This window comes from Phacochoerus africanus, chromosome 16 (genome assembly GCF_016906955.1).
Source record: "Phacochoerus africanus isolate WHEZ1 chromosome 16, ROS_Pafr_v1, whole genome shotgun sequence".
Lineage (NCBI taxonomy): Eukaryota > Metazoa > Chordata > Mammalia > Artiodactyla > Suidae > Phacochoerus > Phacochoerus africanus.
Window position 1 is genome coordinate 37637589 of NC_062559.1, and position 23102 is coordinate 37660690.

A 23102-nucleotide genomic window follows, 5' to 3' on the forward strand; every position below is an offset into this window, starting at 1 on the left:
ACAACCCAAGCCACTGCAGTCAGTTGCTTAACCTACTGTGCCACAGAAGGAACTCCTCTACTGCTCTTTTATAATGTAACAAACATCTAGTCTACAGTCATAAGTCAGTCATCTAGTCTAGTAAAAGTCATAAGACATGAAAAGCAAGAAAGGGTAGCCTTTAAAACAAAACAAATTCTATCAATAGCAGATCCACAGATGACCTAGATGTTAGAATTACAAAACAAGGACATTTACAATTTGTTAAAGAATTTAGAGGAAAAGAGGGACAAAAATGGGCAAGAAGAGGGAGACTTTTGACAGAGAAATGGAAGCTCTAAAAATAAAAAATCTCCAAATCAAAATTTTAGAATTTAAAAAAAAGCTTAAACTGAATAATTTGGAGCTCTCATTGTGACTCAGTGGGTTAAGAACCCAATATAGTATCCGTGAGGATGTGTGTTCGATTACTGGCTTTGCTCAGTGGGTTAATGATCCAGCATTGCCACAAGCTGTGGCACAGGTTGCAGAGGTAGCTCAGATCCAGGGTTGCCGTGGCTGTGGTGTAGACCTGCAGCTGCAGCTCTGATTCAATCTGTAGTCCAGGAACTTCCATATTCCACGGGTGTGACCATAAAAAGGAAAAAAAAAAAAGAATAATTCATTGGATGGGCTTAACAGGAAACTGGGGGGCACATTGGAGAAAATGATAAATGAACTTAAAAGACTGGTAAATAGAAATTGTCTGAAAATGAAAAAAGAATTAAATAAAAAACAAAAAGAGTGCCATAGACCTGTAGGCACACAGTCAACAGTCCAATATACATTGAAGTGGAGTCCTAGAAAGAGAAAGAACAGGGTAGAAGAAATACTTGATGAGATAATGGCTAAAAAATTGCAGGTGTAGCCCTATAAAGACAAAAGACAAAAAAATAAAAAATAAAAATTAAAAGTAACAACAACACATTGGGGTTTATTAAAAGAGTAGAAGTAAAATATAATAGAGTGGGCAAATGGAATTATACTATTGCGCAGTTCTAACTACTATAAGATACATGAAGTAGAGTAATTGTATTCCAAGATAGACTGTCATAGTAATAGGTTAAGGATGCATGTTGCAATCCTTAGTAATGACTGAAAAAGAATACAGGGAGGTATAGCTAAAAGCCAGAAGAAAATATAAAAATGATCAACAAAACACTCAGTTAGTTTAGAGGTAGCCAAGAAAAGAAAAACAAATGGACAAAGAACAGATGAGACAACTAAAAAACAAAGAACAAAATGGTAGATCGAGGTCTGTGAACTTTTGTGTAAATGCCCAGACAATATTTTAGACTTTGCAGACCATATGATCTCTTCACAACTATTCAATCTGCCATTGTAGCATTGAAAGCACCCATAGACAATACATGAACAAATTGGTATGACTGTTTCAAATACTTTAGTTACAAAAACAGGCTGCTGAACTTTAGTTAACAATGATATATCAATGTTAGTTCATTAACTGTGATAGACATACCATACTAAAGTAAGATGCTAGTTAAAAAACAAAACAGAAACAAAAAAACAGGTCAAGAGCCAGATTTAGCCTGTTAGCTAGAAGTATGCCTATTTTGTGGTGGACTAAACCCATATTAGTACTGCATTAAATATAAATGTACTAAACACTCCAATGAAAAGACAAAAGACTGTTAAGCTGAATAATAAAATATGACCATAAAATATGTTTCTAAGACACAAATATGACATATATGGACACAGACAGAATAAAGAATGGAAAAAAATATAGCATACAAGCACTAAACATAAGAAATCCAATGTGACTATTAATAACAGAAAAATAGACTTTAAAATAATGATGATTACCAGAGATTAAAGTGTTAAAAATTCATCAAGATATAATAATCATAATGTTTATCCACCTAATAGCATAGCTGTAAAATACATGAAGTATAAAGTGACAAAATAAAAATTAAGTGCCCAAACTGAGACTGTATTGCTCTTACCAGTTGGAAGTTTGAGAGATTGATATTTTTTTCCCACTAAAATCATGATTTATATGTAGTATGAAAATGTTTTAATTTTTTATTATAGTTGGTTTATAATGTTCTTTCAATTTCTGCTGTACAGCAAAATGACCCAGTTTTTTATACAGACACACACACATATATATATTCTTTTTCTCATATTATCTTCTATCATGCTCCAACACAAGTGATTGGATATAGTTCCCTGTGCTACACAGCAAGGCATGAAAACATTTACGTAAGAAATATTTTTAACACAACATTGTGAATCAACTATAATTAAAAAAATTTTTTAAATAAATCATTCTTAGCAGAATATTAATACTTAGTGAAGAGACCTCATGTCAAAAGTAACTTCTGGGAGTTCCCGTCGTGGCTCAGTGGTTAACGAATCCAACTAGGAACCATGAGGTTGCAGGTTCGATCATTGGCCTTGCTCAGTGGGTTGGGGATCCGGTATTGCTGTGAGCTGTGGTGTAGGTTGCAGACATGGCTCGGATCCCGTGTTGCTGTGGCACTGGTGTAGGCCAGCGGCTACAGCTCTGATTTGACCCCTAGCCTGGGAACCTCCACATGCCGCAGGAGCGGCCCAAGAAATGGCAAAAAAGACAATAAATAAATAAATAAATAAATACAGTAACTTTTGGAGTTCCCTTTGTGGCTCAGTGAAAATGAATCTGACTAACATCCCTGAGAACACAGGTTCAATCCCTGGCCTCAGTGGGTTAAGGATACAGTGTTGCCAAGTGCCAGGGTGGAGGTCGCAGCTGGGGCTCAGATCTGGCATCGCTGTGGCTGTGGTGTAGGCCAGCGGCTAGAGCTCCACTTGGACCCCTAGCCTGGGAAACTCCATATGCCACGGATGCAGCCCTAAAAAGACAAAAAAAATAAAGTATATGGGATACTTTAAAATGATTTTGAATTTGAATTAAACATTACAAATATAAGGAAAAATTCAACTGAATAAAATGGTAAAATCCATATATTTAAAGTGGTATTATACTTGGGGTTTTTTTTGTTTTGTTTTTGCTTGTTTAGGCTTTTTTTTACACCACAGCTCACGGCAATGCCAGATCCTTAACCCACTGAGTGAGGCCAGGGATTGAACCCACAATCCAAGTCAGATTTGTTTCCACTGCACCATGACGGGAACTCCTTTACTTGTTAATAATTATACCAAGCTAACAGACATAATACAGGACAGCTTTGGACACACCAGAACACCTAGTCACTCTTCCTACAACTTCAAATTTCTATAGTGCTAATCAGTTGTTTTACTTCGTAGTTGTTGGCCCTAATACTATTTAAATTAACATCTCTATTTCCTGGAATATATAAATATCTATGAGTTTTCCTTAAGACAGACGATGAGCTGTGGGATACCCTTCTCCCTTTATCCATAAAAGTATGATAAAACCTACGATTATTTTGGATTCTGTATTCAAAGAAAGGACTTGAGAGTGTGACTCACTGAGATTCATACTTTAAATTCCAGGATGCCAGATACCTATAACCTCAAATAAGAAGGCAATCTGCTATTAGTGGTATCCCAGATTTGTAAAACAAATGGTCTGGGTTAACCTCAAAGGAAACTGCATTCTGAAGGGGGTCTCAGAGACAACCCCGTGACTTTCATTACTGGTCAAGGCACCAATAAATAAGCAAACATTCCCTTACACAGACAGTCTCTGGTAGGATATGGGAGACTTGTCTACTCAAATTTAATCAAGTAGGACTGTCATATGAGTACAGGAGGTCTTCCATTTTCCCCACCAATTTAAACATCTAAACTTAACCATCTTAAATATTCTCCTACATCTCCTACTACAAGATATTAGAACTAATATTTGCTCCTTTCACCACTCAAAAAAGCACATAGCAACATATCTACATCATCTACATAGCAACATATCTATTAGCCAATTAAGACCATAAACATTTTCTACTTTTACTTAAAACATCACCAATAGTTCTTTCAATAGATAGGAGTTCAACAATACTGAATAAACTTTAGTTTTAGACACAGTTATAAATTTGGCATTCTGGCACCCAGAAAATCAATCTGGAAGTGACTGTAGAATTTTAAAGAATTATAACATGAAGGGAAGAAAATAGGACAAAAGCTCAAATACCAAACATGCATGAGAAAAACTAGAGAACTTTTAAAGAAAGCTTTAAAGGATTATGAAAGTAAAGAAAAAGATGTCCATCTACAAAAGTCTTAAGAAAGAATATTTACATAATGCCCATAATTATCCAAAATAACCAAGAGGACAAGAGAGTTGTTAATAAAACAAATACGTAAGGGCCAAAAATTAAGTACTGATTTTTAAGCTCATTAGTTTCAAGCAAAGAAAATACGGCAACCTTTTCCTGGAACATATAGCCCAGTAGCTCTCGCTCTTTTAGATCATAATTTATCTAAAACAAACAAAATAAAAGACAAAGAGAAAAAAAAAAAGACCCAGAATCACTCAATTTGTTAAAACTAACTGAATTACTAAATTAAAAGTTACATAAATCTTTTTAAACATCTCTATATTCTGACTACAGAAATCTCTTATAATATTTTAAAATACTCTGTAATACAGCAGGAACCAATCTAGGAGCAAAGTCTGCACCTACTTATCTTACTACTTCGAATTATCTTGTTGGCTTTTAAAAGTTTAGTCACATTACAAATGGTGAAAAAGCACTCAATAGTGATATTACACAGATTTGAACTCTGAAGATGAGTTTCAAATAAGCAAGAAACTACATTTAAAACTGTAAGCTTAGGAGTTCCCATCATGGCACAGTGGAAACGAATCTGACTAGGAACCATGAGGTTGCAGGTTCGATCCCTGGCCTTGCTCAGTGGGTTAAGGATCCGGCGTTGCCGTGAGCTGTGGTGTAGGTCATAGATGCAGCTCAGATCTGGCGTTGCTGTGACTCTGGTGTAGGCCGGCAGCTACAGCTCTGATTAGACCCCTAGCCTGGGAACCTCCATATGCCATGGGTGCAGCCCTAAAAGGACAAAAGGCAAAAAACAAAACAAAAACAAAAACACTGTAAGCTTAATACCTACATGTAAAAGCAATACTTCTTTAGTCACAATTGACGTTTAGAATAAACCAGCATATGCTGCTTTGAAGACTTAACTCAAGATAAAGGGAGAAATACTTTTGACATCAAAACATATATTATGCAGATAAACCTATTCTAATTAAAATGTACAATTCTAAGAACATACATATTCAGCCAAAGATTTCAAATACTTGAAAATACTGGAGCATTTCCATTGACCTAATTTTTCTATAAACAAATAAACAAATTTGTATTACCTTGTCCAGAGCAAATTTAGTGTTTCCTACTGAGGATAATGACAGTGTGTAAGATCCAACAAGGGCAAAGTTGCTGGTACGCACAGCATTAAGACTGGCCATAACTAAAGAAAAAGGAAATGAAGTTTAATTCCAAGTGACTTCAGTAAGTATACATTACAGTTCCTCACCCTACCCTATTAGAATGAAATTGAACTGCTTCATTTTCCTCCATCTCTAGATATAGGAGCGGGCAGGGGAAAATAAAATGTCAACATACATCCCAATGAAAGAAAACTGTAAAGTATTTCATATTTAACATAAGTGAGGTATAGGTACTCCTTAATATTTGGAACAGATGTGTTTTGAAAGAAATAGAACCAACAACTGTGCGTAAGAAAGCAATTTTCCTATTAGAGATATGAAGACTTCACTGTTATAGTCTAGGATGACATCATGAGCAGCAGGACTTCTGCATAGTTCTTCTTAGTCACTCTCTTGTGCCAAGAAAAAGAAATCAAAAGCCCAAAGGTAGTAAAATAAACTTAATCCCAATCCCCTTTGGAAAATTTAGGCCTAATGCCACTCTTTTCTGGCTTAATGGCACTCCAGCGCCCACTGAACCAGAAAGATGCTTTTCTGACATGATACAATGCCAGTCATGGTAAGTCAGGTTAAAAGAGGTAAACTCTGTGTATACATAGCACAAAACAAATCTACAGAACAAGAGAAGCTACAGTGAACTGTAATGCTACCTGCTGTAGTTGTCAAGTGACTAGGTATCATATGTGTACTGCCTGCTAGAGCCTGAAAAATGTGACATGTGATGGCCTGTGGTGGCCTCAGATGGCAGGCTATTGTGGCCAATAATCTTATGCTACTAAAAAATGTAAAGAAAATATTATTCAGGGAACCCTCCTTCACTGTTGGTAAGAACATAAATTGGTACAACCACTATGGAAAACAGTATGGAGGTACCTCAGAAAACTAAGTATAGATCATATGATCCAGCAATCCCACTCCTGGGCATATATCCAGACAAAACTTTTGTTCAAAAGGATACATGCACCTCTATGTTCTTTGCAGCACCACTCACAGTAGCCAAGACATGGAAACAACCCAAATGTCCATCAACAGATGAATGGATTAAAAAGATGTGGTACATATATACAATGGAATACTACCCAGACATAAAAAAAGACAAAACACCACCATCTGCAGCAACATGGATGCAACTAGAGATTCTCATACTAAATGAATTAAGTCAGAAAGAGAATGACAAATACCATATGATATCACTTATATGTGGAGTCTAAAATATGGCACAAATGATCCTATCTACAAAACAGAAACAGATCACGGACATGGAGAGCAGACTTGTGTTTGCCTGGAGGTGGGGGGAGGGAGTGGGACAGACAGGGAGTATGGGGTTGGTAGATGCAAACTACTATATTTGGGAACTATCTCCAATCTCCTGGGTGAGAACATGACTGAAGATAGTATGGAAAAAAAAAAGTATACACACACACACACACATATATATGACTGGGTCACTTTGTATAGCAAAAATTGAAGGAACATTATAAATCAACTATACTTTAATAAAAAATTTTAAAAAAGAAAATATTATTCAAAGAAGACTATGGTAAACACTCATAAACCAAGATGGCTAAATGTGTAAGTATGCAATTGCTGAGTTCTTTCTTTTCCTTATTCTAGTGTTTCAAATAGTTCAAGATCTACTCACCTGAAGAAGGAAGGGTGCTTTTCTAAAAAAAGGTGGAAGAAGAACATAAGTCATTATTTTATCAGAATAAGTTATTTTCTTTATTTGATACAAAGATTTAAATATTAAGTAAAAACTCCTCAATACTGCAAGGACTACATTTCAAATAACATTAATTTTTCCTTTCAGTATATTTGAAAGATTTCCAAAGTGCCAAAGGAATGGAAATGGCTAATTTACAACTGTATCTGTTAAGATGGAGATATCTCAAGGAAGCTCAGTTTTTAAAAAAAATTTACTTACTGTGGTTATAGATGTGAGAAGTCGCTTAGGAGTAATAGCCTAGAAGAAAAGATAATTTAGTACGTTTCCTAGTAAACATTATGATTCAAAGCTTAAACTACCCAAACTTGGATTTTCCCACACAGAAAATAATCTTAAGTATGACTACATTATCCTTAAGTCTTTGTTTAAGGCTTTATCCATTCTGTTATTCTTTTTTTCATTATAGCTAAATAAAATTCTTTAAGATGATGATTTAGAAAAAGAAAAGACTTGGAAAGACAGACAAGAAGCTGGTTCTATTCCATATGCCCACAGTGACCACACCATTCTTTTTTGGGGGGGTGCTTTTTTTTTTTTTGCCTTTTCTTGGGCCGCTCCCATGGCATATGGAGGTTCCCAGGCTAGGGGTCGAATCGGAGCTGCAGCCACCGGCCTACGCCAGAGCCACAGCAACGCGGGATCCGAGCCGCATCTGCAACCTACACCACAGCTCACGGCAACGGCCGGATCCTTAACCCACTGAGCAAGGCCAGGGATCAAACCCCAAACCTCATGGTTCCTAGTCTGATTCATTTCTGCTGTGCCAGGACAAGAACTCTGACAACAACATTCTTAAGTCTGGTTTAGAGGAGTTGGAGCTCAGAAGAAAGGCTTGAGAAAAGCTTAAAGAGATAACAAAAGTTAGCTGTCAAGTAGATATAGAGAAAAGATAATTACCCAGCCTGAGTGCATTGGTAGCTTATGTTAGGACCACAGTCACTCATGGTAAGTTTACACTTAGTATTCATACCTATTAAATGCAGTAACTAGAAATGTGAGACATAAAAATGATCCAAAAGCTTGATAATTATTACAAATTATACATAAATTAAACCTGACATCATCTCCTATTTCTGATTATATTTTTACTGGGTTTCTTTCATCCTCACCTTTGACTTGTATGCTTTTTTCTTCTTATCAGGGCCTGAGGGATCTTTCTTTTGTACCTACACATAAACCCAAAAGCATAATTAACTTAAAATCTGATATATTTGAGAAAAATACACTATTAGTTATTTTAGAAAGCTGTAACTGCTTACCAGGCTATAAACTTCAATATTTATTTCAAAGTCATTGGACACATCTTGTCTGGAAAATGAAAATATCAAATTATGCCAATAAAAATGATGCCACAAATACTGTTATAAGACTGAGAGTAAAGGAATTTACTGTGTTTTGATACTAAGGACAATAGTTAATTTAAAAAAAAATTTTTTTTTTTAGGGCCACAGGTGTGGCTTATGGAAGTTCCCAGGCTAGGGGTCGAATGAGAACTGCAGCTGCCGGCCTACGCCACAGCCACAGCAACACCAGATCTGAGCTGCGTCTGCAACCTCCCCCACAGTTCACAACACAGATCCTTAACCCACTGAATGGGACCAGGGATTGAACCTGATTCCCCATGGATCCCAGTTGGGTTCGTTTCCACTGAGTTACAACAGGAACTCTGACAATAGTTAATGAATGAAAATAAAAACTGGTAAGAACAGTCTATGTTTCCCTATAATACATGTCAAATTTTTGTTGTTGTTCTTTTCTAGAGCCACACCCGCGGCATATGGAGGTTCCCAGGCTAGGGGTCTAATCGGAGCTGTAGCCACCAGCCCACGCCACAGCCACAGCTACGCAGGATCCGAGCCGCGTCTGTGACCTACACCACAGCTCACGGCAATGCCGGATCCTTAACCCACTGAGGGAGGCCAGAGATTGAACCCACATCCTCATCATTCCTAGTCAGATTCGTTAACCACTGAGCCACAACTGGAACTCCCATGTCAAATATTTTCTTCAGTACCTTACAAATCAAGATCATCAGTAAGAAAAGTAATTTTGGCAGTTCCCGTCGTGGCGCAGTGATTAACGAATCCGACTAGGAACCATGAGGTTGCGGGTTCGGTCCCTGCCCTTGCTCAGTGGGTTGACGATCCGGCGTTGCCGTGAGCTGTGGTGTAGGTTGCAGACGTGGCTCGGATCGTGTTGGCCGGCGGCAACAGCTCCGATTCGACCCCTAGCCTGGGAACCTCCATATGCCGCAGGAGCGGCCCAAGAAATAGCAAAAAGACCAAAAAAAAAAAAAAAGAAAAGTAATTTTTTTTCATACTGGATTTATTTTCAGATTTATTTTATCTATGACACTAAATATAAATTTTTCACTGAGATTGAGTATTAAATACATTGAGATTTAAAGCATATATTAAAAACTGGTCCAGATTTTTTGTGTGTGTATAGTAAATGCATATGTTAAAACACTTAAAACATCAAATACCTATAGTCACATGGAAGAAACGTGCTACTCAATGGAAGACTGGAAACGTAAAAAGAGTTGAACTAACAAATTGAAAAATGAGTTATTTGTCCATATAAAATATACTACATATCAAAGATATTATAAATGCTATCTGTATGCTATAGTAATTCTATTCAAAGAAAAATATGTTTGAACCGGAGTTCCTGTCGTGGCTCAGTGGTTAATGAACCTGACTAGCATCCATGAGGACTCGGGTTTGATCCCTGACCTCACTCAGTGGGTTAAGGATCAGGCGTTGCCATGGGCTGTGGTGTAGGTTGCAGACTCAGCTGGGATCCCATGTTGCTGTGGTGTAGGCAGCTCCGATTGGACTCCTAGCCTGGGAACCTCCATATGCCACAAGTGTGGCCCTAAAAAGACAAAAAAAAAAAAATGTTTGAACCATCAAAAGCCTAAGTTACTTACAGAGTAAATGTAGTACTGAATGTTAGAGCATCCCCATTAAGAGAATTTGAAGTACTTGCTAATGGTGTGGCTACCATGTTTTCAGCTCCTGCTTTTAGTATAATTAAGAAATAATAATTTGCAGCATCTGCAAGAAATAATCACATTACATAATAAGCATAAGCAAAATCAGGTTGAGATAATCAGCATTCTGGAAGACCAAATGAATAAATTAACACCACATAAAATTTTTTAAAGCCATCTTACTGGACACGAAAAGACATAAAACAGAAAGTCATATTCCTGGAATAGCATCATCAAGGTCCCTTCCTATTATGTGAAATGAAATTACTCTGCATCCCTCAGTTTCTGCTGACTTCTAATTTTACCTATTGACCCCAATTCTTTAGCTAATAATATATATCTCAAAAGGGTAAATTATGACTTGCTATTTCCAAACTGAGATTAAAATAAATTATTTCTTCACTGTTATTAAATAGCCACATATCTCAAGGTATAAATGAAATTACCAATAGATTTCTCCCTATACCCCACCAAAATCAGACAACAGCTAGAATTAGAATTTAAATTACCTCATTTCTGCAAGAAATGTTCAAACATTAAAGATCTCCAGTCTTTACTTTCCCTCTACCTCAGATTCTCATCTAGCCCTCTACTCCCTCAGAGAGAATGTTCCAGGCAAAAATGTGAAGCCATCTTTAAAAAAATTATTCAAGATTTAATTTTATTAAGACTGCTATAATTATCCTGCCCTGTTTTCAGATCCTGGTGCCATAACTTCCTTAACTCACTTTGCTTAAATGTGATTTTAAGCAGAGTACACAGTTTAGAAAAGTTTGCTTTTTCAATCTAGAGCGACAAAGGGAATAAAATTTCAATTGAAAATTATCTATTATGTTGCTCTTCACTCCCACAAACAGTAATTCGGGATTCACAGAACAAATTTCTTTAATGGAGTGAATTTTAAATTGAATAAAGTAAATAAAACAAGTTTTAGATGCCCAATACTTTCCACTATAAAATTAATGCAGTCAAATGGTCTGCTGTGTCAGAATAACTCATCTTAGTAATTTATCTTATGTTCATATAATTAAATAATTTATAATATGTTCATAATTAAATATAATTATGCAATATTATATTTAACTTAGGCTTACTTTCAATTAGAGCCATGTCTGTTGCTGAGGGATCAATAAGCCCATATATGAAATTCTTCCTTGGTTATTTTTATACTTTTTTTTTTTTTGTCTTTTTAGGGCCAAACCTGCAACATATGGAAGTTCTCAGGCAGGCTAGGGATCAAATTAGAGCTGCGGCTGCAGGCATACACCACAGCCACAGCAACACAAGATCTGAGCCGCATCTGCGACCTACACCACAGCTCATGGCAATGCCGGATTCGTAACCCATTGAGCCAGGCCAGGGATCGAACCTGTGTCCTCATGGATGCTAGTCAGGTTCATTTCCGCTGAGCCACGATGGGAACTCCCTATACACATATCTTCATAAAAGGAACTAAAGGCCCAAGATACAAACCTTGTATCTTTATGCTCTACTTGTTCCCATTTATACAATTCTAATCTAGATGAGGTTTATAATCCGACATATGATCTAGAAGTGAATAAATAAAAATCACCATACCTGGTTTCTGAACTGTACTGCAGACAAAATCTGCTTTTAGAGGCAAGCGGATTTCTGACAAAGTAATTGATCCTTTGGAAGGGACAAATTCACTTTGGGATGTGGGACTAGCCTTATTCTTCCTCTGAGGCCCTTCATTCTTCAATTTATTCAACTCATCAATCAAAAGTGTTCTCTTCTCAGCTATGTAGAAATATGCAAGTTAACATTTCAAATATTAAAACTGCAATTGTTTCTAAATGAAGCCAATTCAAGACAATGCACAGATACGGCAATTGTATCTAAGACCAAAGAGGAAATCAGTAACTTCCTTCAGACAAACAGGTGGTAGGTAGTTAGGAAAAATCCTCATTGCTTATCTGTTCACCAAATCCTTAAAATTTAACTACACAGGAAAGCTGACCAAAAGTTGAGATGTTAATCTCTCCATCCTAACATACCCTGTCTTTCATCACCACACACATATGTATACAAGAAAATTCACCTAACTTTTTTTAGCTATACATATATATATAGGTACAGAGATAGAGTGGGGGAGATGTATAAATATATTCGTATATTCACTCTTAACATACTCTTTGCAACTACTTTTTTTTTTTTTGTCTTTTCTAGGGCTGCACCCGTGGCATATGGAGGTTCCCAGGCTAGGGGTCTAATCAGAGCTGTAGCCACAGGCCTACGCCAGAGCCACAGCAATGTGGGATCTGAGCCCAGTCTGCGACCTACACCACAGCTCGCGGCAACGCCGGGTCCTTAACCCACTGATCGAACCGGCAACCTCATGGTTCCTAGTCGGATTCATCAACCACTGAGCTACGACGGGAACTCCTGCAACTACATTTCTTAAAAAATGCATTCCAGGTTCTTTCCCCCTTTCATACAAACTATGTCTTATTTTACATGCGGTATTTTCACAAACTTTATTACAAACAAAAAATAGGTTAGCTGAAACAGATTATCGAAAAAGCCCTTTCTTTAAAATTAGAAATTCCTGAACCTATTAGACAAAATGAGATTTTCCTGCTTTGAAACTGTTTATCAATATACATACTTGCAATTAGAAGAAGTCTTTCTGCTTCAGCTTCTTCTAAAGAACCTTTTCCATGCTCTTCATCAACACAACAGTTAAGAGCCTGGCTAGCTTGATAGATCACTGTCTGTTGCAAATTTATTTCATTATTGAGTTCCTAGTGAAACCAATAAGAGGAGAAAAAACTCACATTTTAAACCACTATTTTCATTCTATTTAAACTTTAATTATAATTTATCAAATTGTATAATTTCCAAAATCTCCAGAGAATAAAGTCAAAATGTTAGTTTCACTGTTCAAAGGATTCTAAAAACATTTACCTGCTATAATAATTAAATTATAAACATCCTTATGAAAAGACTTTGAACTTATACTTTTAAAAATTATAACTGGGGCTATGGCCAACAAAAGAGAGATTTAGAAATTATCTGATTCACTTTATTTCAATCACATGTATGTCATGATTTTTTAAAAGCTTTTCTTAGTATAAAAGAACTTCTAAGAACAAAACTAATTTCACATTTTACAATCCACTAATTTATAGTTATACTCTAAAGATATTTATGACAAGCATTCTTAAAAGTAAATATTTCAACAATATCAAAAAAGCTTCCAACTTGCCCAATAAAAAGGGCTTTTCTCAAATTGAACTGAGTAAGCTCCTGAGTGCCAACATGTTAGACACTATTCTAGTCACTCAGGATACAGAGAGGAGTGAGACTGGACCCTTTTCCTGAAGGAGCTCACAGTCTCATGCCATAAACACTCCAAATCCCCTTTCCACAAAGTACATACTTGCATTTTCTGTTTGATGTTAACTTGACAAGGAAAGCCATTCTTTTTTTCATCCAGTTTTGAAGTAACATCTTCCTTCCGAACAATCACCTGCTTTATTGAAGGACGGTCTATTTCTTTGACTCTTTGAGATCGATATGCATCAATGCTTCAAGAAAAAAGTTATACCCCATTAGAAATACAGCGACACACTAAGCACTACCCTTTCTTGAACAGATCAGCACAATTTGGTCTTGATACCGCAACATACCGGCAGAACATTCCACTAGAATGGAAAATGCCATTGGGTGAAAGAGAGGCTGACCAAAGCTATTTCAAAGTGTTACAAAGGGCAGAATTAATAACACTATAATTATAAACAACACAACTTGCTATGTGCATCTAAACCACACCGCTCAGTGAGTAAGCGTCATCCAAAGTTCTCTTACCTGTAAGGAAGATCACGATCTTCAGAACCAATGCTATCACCAGACTCAGCTCGAGGGACCCGGGTTCTCTGGAATTTTCCTGGCTTTGGACTTTCATCACTTACGCTGGTGTCTTTCAATTCCAGTCTTGGCGAAGAAACTAAACTCTGCAGGAAATCACATCAGATATTAGAAGATTTGATGAATGATATTGATTCTAAACAAGAAATCTGAGGACCTGAATGAATTCTTGTCTACACTAGAAAGTAAATATCCAATAAGTTGACTGATTCCTTATAAAAACAAGGCAAATTAAAATAAGTTCCTAAAAGGCAAATGAGTAAAAGTTCAAAGACAGCTGAAGCCTACACTTGTTAACCCTTTAAAAAAAATATTTTCAATTTAATCAATTTCCAAAAAAAGCTGCAGTTATTCAGTTTAGGGTGATAGCTAGTAAGAACAGAGGTAGCTCTCAAAAGTTAGCTGTCTGATGCTAAATACTAATATGCTAATATGATTTAATATTCACTCCAATACCATGATATAGGTACTGTTTTTAACCTTATTTAACACATGAGGAAACTGTGGCAAAGAGGTTAAATAATCTGACCAAGAAATGTCAATAAATGGCAAAGCAAGGATCTGAGTACCACGTGACAAGTCCCCATGCACCAAATAAAACAAAAAGGGATCCCAGGGAGTTCCTGTCATGGCTCAGTGGTAACGAACCCAACCAGAATCCATGAGGATATGGGTCCGACCCCTGGCCTTGCTCAGTGGGTTAAGGATCTGGCATTGCCATGAGCTGTGGTGTAGGTCACAGACATGGCTCAGATCCTGAGTTTGCTGTGGTTGTGGTGTAGGCTGCCAGCTCCAGCTCCAATTTGACCGCTAGCCTGGGAACCTGCATATACCATGGGTACAGCCGTAAAAAGCAAAAGCCAAAATAAGGGGGGGCAGATGGATCCCAATACCACTTAGCTTCTTCATGTCCTGGGTCTGTTTACATTTCATCTTACCTCTGGACTTACCACACCAACTGTCTGTGCTAATGGAGCAAGCAAAGACATTGAGGAGATGTTCAGGGCATCTTCCTGTTCTTCGCTGCTGTCAGCATCTGCTTGATCCATCTCCTCCTGGCTCTTTTCCACATCTAGTTCACCTTCCTCTAAGACATCACTAAAGATGTCATTAATTACTTTTGAACTATTGATATCATCATCATCATCCACACTCATTTCAATTTCACGTACCACTTCTGAAAGATATTTCAATAGGTGAATAGTATGATTTAGATCTTTAAGAATTAAAGAGATAGCTGAGAAGATGTAACATTCCTATGCTTATTTAATAAATAGGAGAAAAAAAAAAGACCTAAGGAAACTTACCTCCTAAACAAACAAATACAACAAACAAAAAAGAAACAATGCTAATATAAAGTCCCAATAAGGTTCTCTAAGTAAGGAAGATGGGAACTATGGAAAGCTGATTCAATGGCTTGCATTTAACAAAGAATATTAAACTGAGAACTCAAAGTGCAAGATAATAGCCAAAAGCTTCATATTTACAAAAACTACCCTTTCAAATAATTTTTTTTCTATTGTTGGGAAGGAACTGCTCCTTACATTGTGGTCAAAAATAGGAAGATATAAACATCATGTAGGGTGAGGTTCGCAAATAAACTTCAAGGGCCTGATTCCTCTAATAACGTATGCATAGCGTGGAAGGCCAGCACATTTCCTTTCCCTGTGAAAGTAAGCGATAGCCTTAATCAGATTTTCACAGGGGTCTAGGACCTAATGATAACTATTAACAGTACTGAATCTTTGTGGAAGATAAGAGTATTTCCTCTTGGAAAAACAGTATTATAAAAACATTTTGAAATATTGAATATTACATATTTGAATACGTGTTTCCATCAATATACTAATTTTCCTGCTATGTCCAGAGTTAATAAGAAATAAAGAATGAGGGAGGGAGTTGGAGGGATTGGGAGCTTGGGGTTAATAGATGCAGATTATTGCCTTTGGAATGGATTAGCAATGAGATCCTGCTGTGTAGCACCAGGAACTATGTCTAGTCACTTATGATGGAGCCTGATAATGTGCAAAAATAGAATGTATACATGTATGTATAACTGGGTCACCATGCTGCACAGTAGAAAAAAAAAACTGTATTGGGGAAATAACAATTGAAAAAAATTAAAAAAAAAAAGAAATAAAGAATGAAAACCAACCAGTCTGCCGTTCAACCTTTGGGTCTGATGTTACTTTTAAGGACTTTTCCTCTTCTAAAAACAATGTTATTTTCAATGGGCTAGACTTCATCATTTCACATTCACTAAATCCTAAAAAAAAAAATTGAGGAAAAACCATGTGAATATATGTAAGAACTTAGAACATTTTCAGTTAAGGAATCTTATGTATCTTTTTTTTCTGATTATAAAACTACCTCAAATCTAAAAATGCATAAAGTAGAGAATTTCCAAAAACATCTGCTTTCTCTCAGCTTACTCATTTCTCTCTTTTTTTCCCCCCAAGTGGGAAAGAGGACAGCAATATTACAGTTATTTGTTCTTCCAGTTTTCCCCCATCTATACGTAAGTGTATATTCTTTGTTTTATCACAAAGTGGTCATACTGTACATGCTGTTTTGCATTTTGTTTTTCACTTCTAAAAAAAAAAAAAATGTCCATAAAAATACTTAATGGAGTTCCCTGATGGCCTAGCAGTTAAGGATTTGGTGTTGTCAGTGCTGTGGCTCAGGTTTAATCCTTGGCCTGGGAATTTCCACAAGCTGTGGGCACAGCCAAAAAAATAAATTAAAAAAGACTCTTAACTAGCAATAAAAAAATACTACTTCAACATAACAATGACCATAGCAGAAAAGCCCACAGCTAACATTATACTTAGCCTGAAAGCTTTTCCTCTAAGATTAGGACAAGATAAGATAGAGATATGCCCACTCTCACCACTTCTACTCAACATAACATTAAAAGTCCAAGTCAGAGCAATAGGCAAGGAAAGTAAATTAAAAGTATTCAAATTGTAAAGAAATAAAATTATCTTTGTTTACAGATAACATGATTTTATATATAGAAAACTCTAAAGAGTCCACACACACATGCACAAAGAAAAACCCTGTTAGAATTAATAAACAAATTCAGCAAAGATGAAGGTAGAAAGTCAGCACACAAAAACCAGTTGCATTTCTACATACTAACAATGAACAATCTGAAAAGGAAATTAAGAAAACAATTCCATTTACAATAGCATCAAAAATAATAAAATACTTAGCAATAAACCTAACAAAGGGGATGATAGACTTGTATACTGAAAAGTACTAAACGCTGCTGAAAGACACTAAAGAAAATACAAATAGATGGAAAGACATCCTATGTTCATGGATTGGCAGACTCAAGATTGAGACATTCTATGTTCATGGATTAAGACTCAATATTAAGACTCAAAGTTGGAGTTCCCATCGTGGCACAGTGGAAACAAATCTGACTAGGAACCATGAGGTTGTGGGTTTGATCCCTGGCCTCGTTCAGTGGTTTAAGGATCCGACGTTGCTGTGAGCTGTGGTGTAGGTTGCAGATGCAGCTCCGATCTGGCATTGCTGTGACTTTAGTTTAGGCTGAAGGCTACAGCTCTGATTAGACCCCCAGCCTGGGAACCTCCATATGCTGAAGGTGCAGCCCTAAAAAGACAAAAAAAGACAAAAAAGACCAAAAAAAAGACTCAAAATTAAGATGTCAATACTACCCAAAGCAATCTATGAATTTAATGCAGTTTGTATGAAAATCCCAATAGCACTTTGTGGAGAAATATAAAGTCTGTCCTAAAATTCATATGAACTTCAAGAAACCCTGAATATCCAAAACAATTCTGAAAGTTAACAAAGACTGACATTTCCTGATTTGAAAACATATTACAAAGCTATAATAATCCATACAGTATAGTGCCAGTATAAAGAAAGACATATAGACTGATGGTAAACAATAGAGAGACCAGAAATAAAATTTCACATATATGGTCAAGTGATCCTTAATAAGGCTGTCAAGATAAGTCAAGGGGGAAAGGACAAATGATCCTGGAAAAATTGGATATCTACATGCAAAGAATGAAGTTGGACCTTTATCTGATGTCATATATAAAAATCAACTCAAAATGGATTAAAGACCTAAATGTATGACTCAAAACTATATAAAACTCCCAGGAGAAAACATAGAGAAAAAGAAAGCTTTGTGACACTGGGTTTGTTAATGGTTTCTTGGATACAATACAAAAAGCACAGGCAACAAAAGCAAAAATAGCAAATGGAACTACATCAAACTTAAAAAGTTTTATGTGTGGGGGGAGTAAGGTAGGGTTGGGACATCAAGAAATACAAACTACTATGTATAAAATAAATTATAAGGATATACTGCCCAGCACAGGAACAATATTTTAAAACAAAAATGGAGCATAATCAATAAAAATTTTTAATCATTATGTTGTATACCTGAAACTAGTATTATAAATCAGTGACACCTCAATTTAAAAAAAAAGTTTGGGCATCAAAGAACACAATCAACAGAGTGAAAAGGCAACATAATGAATGTGAGAAAATATTTGCAAATCATATATCTGATAAGGGGTTAATATTCATAATATATAAAAACTCCTATAACTAAGTAACAAAAAAATCAAATAACCTGATTAAAAAATGGGCAAAGGACTCAAACAGAAATTTCTCCAAAGACGATATACAAATGGCTAACGAGCATGTGAAAAGACACTCAACATCACCAATCATAGGAGAAATGCAAATCAAAATCACAATGAGCTATCAACTCATGGCTACCAAGGAAACAAAACATAGCAAGTATTGACAAAGGTGTGGAGAAACTGGAACCTAATGCACTGTTGGTGAGATTGCAAAGAGTGTGGATACAATGGAAACCAATATCGTCGTTCCTCAAAATATTAAAAAATTGAATTACTACCATCCCACTTCAGGTATACTGCCCAAAGAATTAAAAGCAGGGTCTCAAAGAGATATTTGCATACCCATGGTGATAAGCCCACTAGTCACAACAGCCAAGAGGTAGAAGCAATCCACATGTCCATTGATAGATAATGTATAAACAAAATGTGGTATCTATACACAAGGAAATATTATTCAGTCTTAGAAATTAGGGAGGAATTCCTATCACATGCTTGACATGTGACATGTCAACATGGATGAACCCCGGGATAGTATGCTAAATTAAATATGCTACCACAAAAAGACACATACTCTATGATTGCACTTCTATGAGGTATTTAAAGTAGTCAAATTCATGGAAACAGAAAGTAGAATGCTGGCTACTGGTGGCAGAGGAGGGGGAAATGGAGAGTTGTTCAATGAGTATAGAGTTTCAATTTTACAAGATGAAAAAGTTCTGGAAAGCTGTTTTTCAACAATGTGAATATACTATATACTTAAAAACTGTTAGGATGGTAAATTTTAGTAATATGTTTTTAACTACAATTAAGAAAAAATTCTTTTAACTATGATGTATTAAATATCATTACATTATATTATGATGTATTAAATATCATTACTTCTTAAAAGCAGCTACAGTACTCAAATACATGGATTTAGCACAATTTATTTACAGTCTTCTACTGATGGGCATTTAGGTTATTTAAGTCTTACTACTACTGCTATAAATGATGCTACAATTAATATCTTTTTTTTTTAAAGTATGCAGGTGGAAATGTTTGCTTATATTAATTAACACATCCTTGTATTTTGCTCTGAAAAATTTTTTTTTTTTTTTTTGCTTTTTAGGGCCACACCCATGGCATATGGAGGTTCCCAGGCTAGGGGTCCAATCAGAGCTGCAGCTGCCAGCGTATACACAGCCACAGCAATGCGGGATCCAAGCTGTGTCTGCAATCTATACCACAGCTCATAGCAATACTGTATCCTTAACCCACTGAGCAAGGCCAGGGATTGAACCCGTGTCCTCGTAGATACTAGTCAGGTTCGTTTCTACTGTGTCACAATAGGTACTCCCTACAATTAATATCTTTATACATACGTATTTGCACACTAGTTCTAAAAATTCAAATTACAGAAACACTTGCAGAGAAGCTGAATTAAAGAGCATGCACACTTTACAATTCAAGAGATATTACTGAATTTTTCTTCCCCCTGAATTTATAGTAATTTACACTCTCATTAAGAATATGAGTTTTTGGAGTTTCCCTCATGGTGCAGTGGTTAACGAATCCGACTAGGAACCATGAGGTTGCGGGTTCAATCCCTGGCCTTGCTCAGTGGGTTAGGGATCTGGCATTGCCATGAGCTGTGGTGTAGGTTGCAAATGCAGCTCGGATCCCGAGTTGCTGTGGCTCTAGTGTAGGCCAGTGGCTACAGCTCTGATTAGACCCCTAGCCTGGGAACCTCCATATGCCGCTGGAGTGGTCCTAGAAAAAGGCAAAAAGACAAAAAAAAAAAAAAGAGTATGAGTTTTTACTCTGGAAATGGAACTAAGGAAGAAGCACAGTGCGTGACTAGAAATGAAAAAGTGGAAAAAAAGAAATGAGTCTTTTCACACTAGAGCAATTCTGCTTTCTGATCCATTTTCCAAAACTATGACAAAATGAAATCTCATTTTAAGTTAAAAAGAAATAGAAAACACTCACCTGTAGGTTCAGTAATAGAAGTTTTTGTGGGTGTCTGATTTTCTGTTACCTTTTCTGTTCCTGGAAGTGATGGGGTATTTGGATTAACTTGACTTTTTTTGAGGGGAGTATTCTGGCAGCGGATTTCCTGCAAAAATCAAATGAAGACATAAATTTTATTTCTCAAAACTATCAATTTTATCTTTTTAGATGTTATTAAATGAAACAAATAAGAGTCATTATTCTATGTAAGTTTCCTTAGAACAAAACAGATACTGCATGTGAAAGGCTCCAGCCATATTTAAAATACACAAAGCCTCAGTGTAGTTCATATTCTTGGTTATGCACAGTGTGTAAAATCTTTTTTAGAGACAACAGGCAAGAGAGAATGAAAATTCACATCACAGCTCAGCTTTAGATAAACTAAGTCAAGTGAAAGCCAGGGGAAAGTAACTGATTTAAGTCTCCTTAGAAAGAACAAAACATACATCACTTTTTCACCCCTTTCCTTCCAGCACCTCCTTTCTTCTTCGTTTTTAGAACCAAATTTCTGAGGACCGCCTAAACTCATGGGCTCTGCCCTTCACCCACTGCTACCTGCATTCTCCCCTCACCACTCCACTAAGAGCTTTGCCAAGTCACAATCAGCTCTTCACTTCAAAACCCAGTGTACATGTGACAACAAACATTTGTCAATACCGACCACTCCTTCCTTCTGAAAGGCTCTTTCTTTCCCTGCCTTTAGTTACAACACACTCAACTGCTTTTTCTTCCCACCTCTTAGGCTGTTCTTTCCGTGGGTACCACAGAGGAGTTTTGACCCCTGGGCTCATAGTTATTGTATTCAGGATCTTCTTCTTCTTCTTTTTTTTTTGTCTTTTTGACCTTTTTTTTTTTTTTTTTTTAGGGCCACACCTGCAGCACATGTAGTTTCCCAGGCTAGGGGTCTAATCGGAGCTGTGGCTACCGGCCTACGCCATAGGCACAGCAACGCAGGATTCGAGCCGCCTCTTCAAGCCACACCACAGCTCACGGCAACGCTGGATCCTTAACCCACTGAGCGAGGCCACGCATCGAACCCACAACCTCATGGTTCCTAGTTGGATTCATTTCTGCTGCGCCACGACAGGAATTCCTTCAGGATCTTCTTTATATGTATATGTGCAACTGTCTTAGGAGGGATTTCACATGTTTATTGGGAATTATTTCGCACAAAATAATTTAAGAACAGTTGCTCTATACATTTTCCAGAGGTGTTGAAGGAGAACAATGAGACTATGAGATACTGGCAACCAAGGGAAGAAGGTTCTTCAAACAGAAGAGTGATTCACAATGTCAAATGCTGCTGAAAGGTCAAGTTAAGCACCTGAAAATTAATTACGGAAGACCATTGGTGAATTTAAATTTCTTTTCGTTTCTTTTATTTTTGTCTTCAGCATATGGAAGTTCCCAGACTAGGGGTCGAATTGGAGCTGCAGCTACCAGCCTACACCACAGCCACAGCAATGCCAGATCCGAGCCTCGTCTGCAACCTACACCACAGTTCACAGCAATGACGGCTCCTTAATTCACTGAGTGGGGCCAGGGATTGGACCTGCATCCTGATAAATGCTAGTCAGGTTCGTTTCTGTTGAGCCATGACGGGAACTCCCACTGGTGAATTTAATAAGGATTAAAGTCGAGAGAGGGTAGTGGTAAGAGCCTGAGTGGAGAGATAGAGAAGAGAGGAGAAAAACTGGAAGATACAAGTAGAGACACTCCTTTGGAAAAGTCTGGATGAAAAGGAGGCAAAGAAAGGGAAGGAAATAGTAGGCCAAAAGCGTTGGTTTTGGTTTGAGATCATGGATAATCAGCTTGCTCTATGCTGGTAGGAAGGATTAGCATATTCATTCCTTCCTCCAAAGACAAAGTTATTGAGCTCCTACTGTGAGCCAAGCACTAAGAACACAGCGATGAATAAGGCTCTCATAGACAGTGATGGAAAGCAATATTAAAACACTACAGGAAGATAAATATTCCGTGAGGTAAACATAGGATGACATGGGCCCCAAAAAGGAGGAGAGATTGGGAAAGGGGCTAAGTAAAAATTTCCAGAGGGAATTAAAGTTTGACCACCTCTTAATGAAGCAGGAGCTCACTGCAGAGCAAAGCGACGAGCCAGGCAAAGGCAGAGATCTGAAAACATGGGTACATTTGTGAAAAACTACAAACAGTCTGCGTGACAGGACTGAAACACACATGCAGAGGAGTAGGAAGGAGAAGCCAGATTTCTGAATGATTCTAGACATCAAGCCAAGCACTCTAGATATTTTTCTGCTGGGAAGCTTTCCAGGATTTTAAACAAGTGAACACATGACTATCTGCTTTTAGAGAAGTATTTTTCTGGCAGCAGTGGGTTAGATGGACTGGAGAGTAGCCAGATTAAAAGCAGCATGTTCATACAAAGGTATGGTAAAGATTAGGGCAATGGCAGAGGAAAATACAGAGGACAAGGCAGCC

At 36.9% G+C, this 23102-nt stretch overlaps 1 protein-coding gene across 3 annotated transcripts in view; it reads right to left on the bottom strand.

Annotated features, from left to right (window-relative positions):
• ANLN (anillin, actin binding protein) overlaps positions 1 to 23102 on the bottom strand; it is a 60260-nt gene that overhangs the window by 15478 nt on the left and 21680 nt on the right. The window contains exons 8-21 of one of the 3 annotated variants that reach the window (XM_047763429.1): positions 20625 to 20751; positions 16181 to 16291; positions 14976 to 15202; positions 13966 to 14111; positions 13538 to 13685; positions 12764 to 12899; positions 11713 to 11895; positions 10072 to 10198; positions 8399 to 8447; positions 8249 to 8305; positions 7338 to 7376; positions 7056 to 7077; positions 5330 to 5433; positions 4374 to 4427 (exon numbers count right to left, since the gene is read on the bottom strand). In XM_047763429.1, the coding sequence (XP_047619385.1) occupies positions 4374 to 4427; positions 5330 to 5433; positions 7056 to 7077; positions 7338 to 7376; positions 8249 to 8305; positions 8399 to 8447; positions 10072 to 10198; positions 11713 to 11895; positions 12764 to 12899; positions 13538 to 13685; positions 13966 to 14111; positions 14976 to 15202; positions 16181 to 16291; positions 20625 to 20751 (1530 nt within the window). Of the gene's footprint in view, positions 1 to 4373; positions 4428 to 5329; positions 5434 to 7055; positions 7078 to 7337; positions 7377 to 8248; positions 8306 to 8398; positions 8448 to 10071; positions 10199 to 11712; positions 11896 to 12763; positions 12900 to 13537; positions 13686 to 13965; positions 14112 to 14963; positions 15203 to 16180; positions 16292 to 20624; positions 20752 to 23102 lie in introns of all 3 variants that reach the window. The other 2 variants (XM_047763427.1, XM_047763430.1) reach the window with 2 other exon arrangements.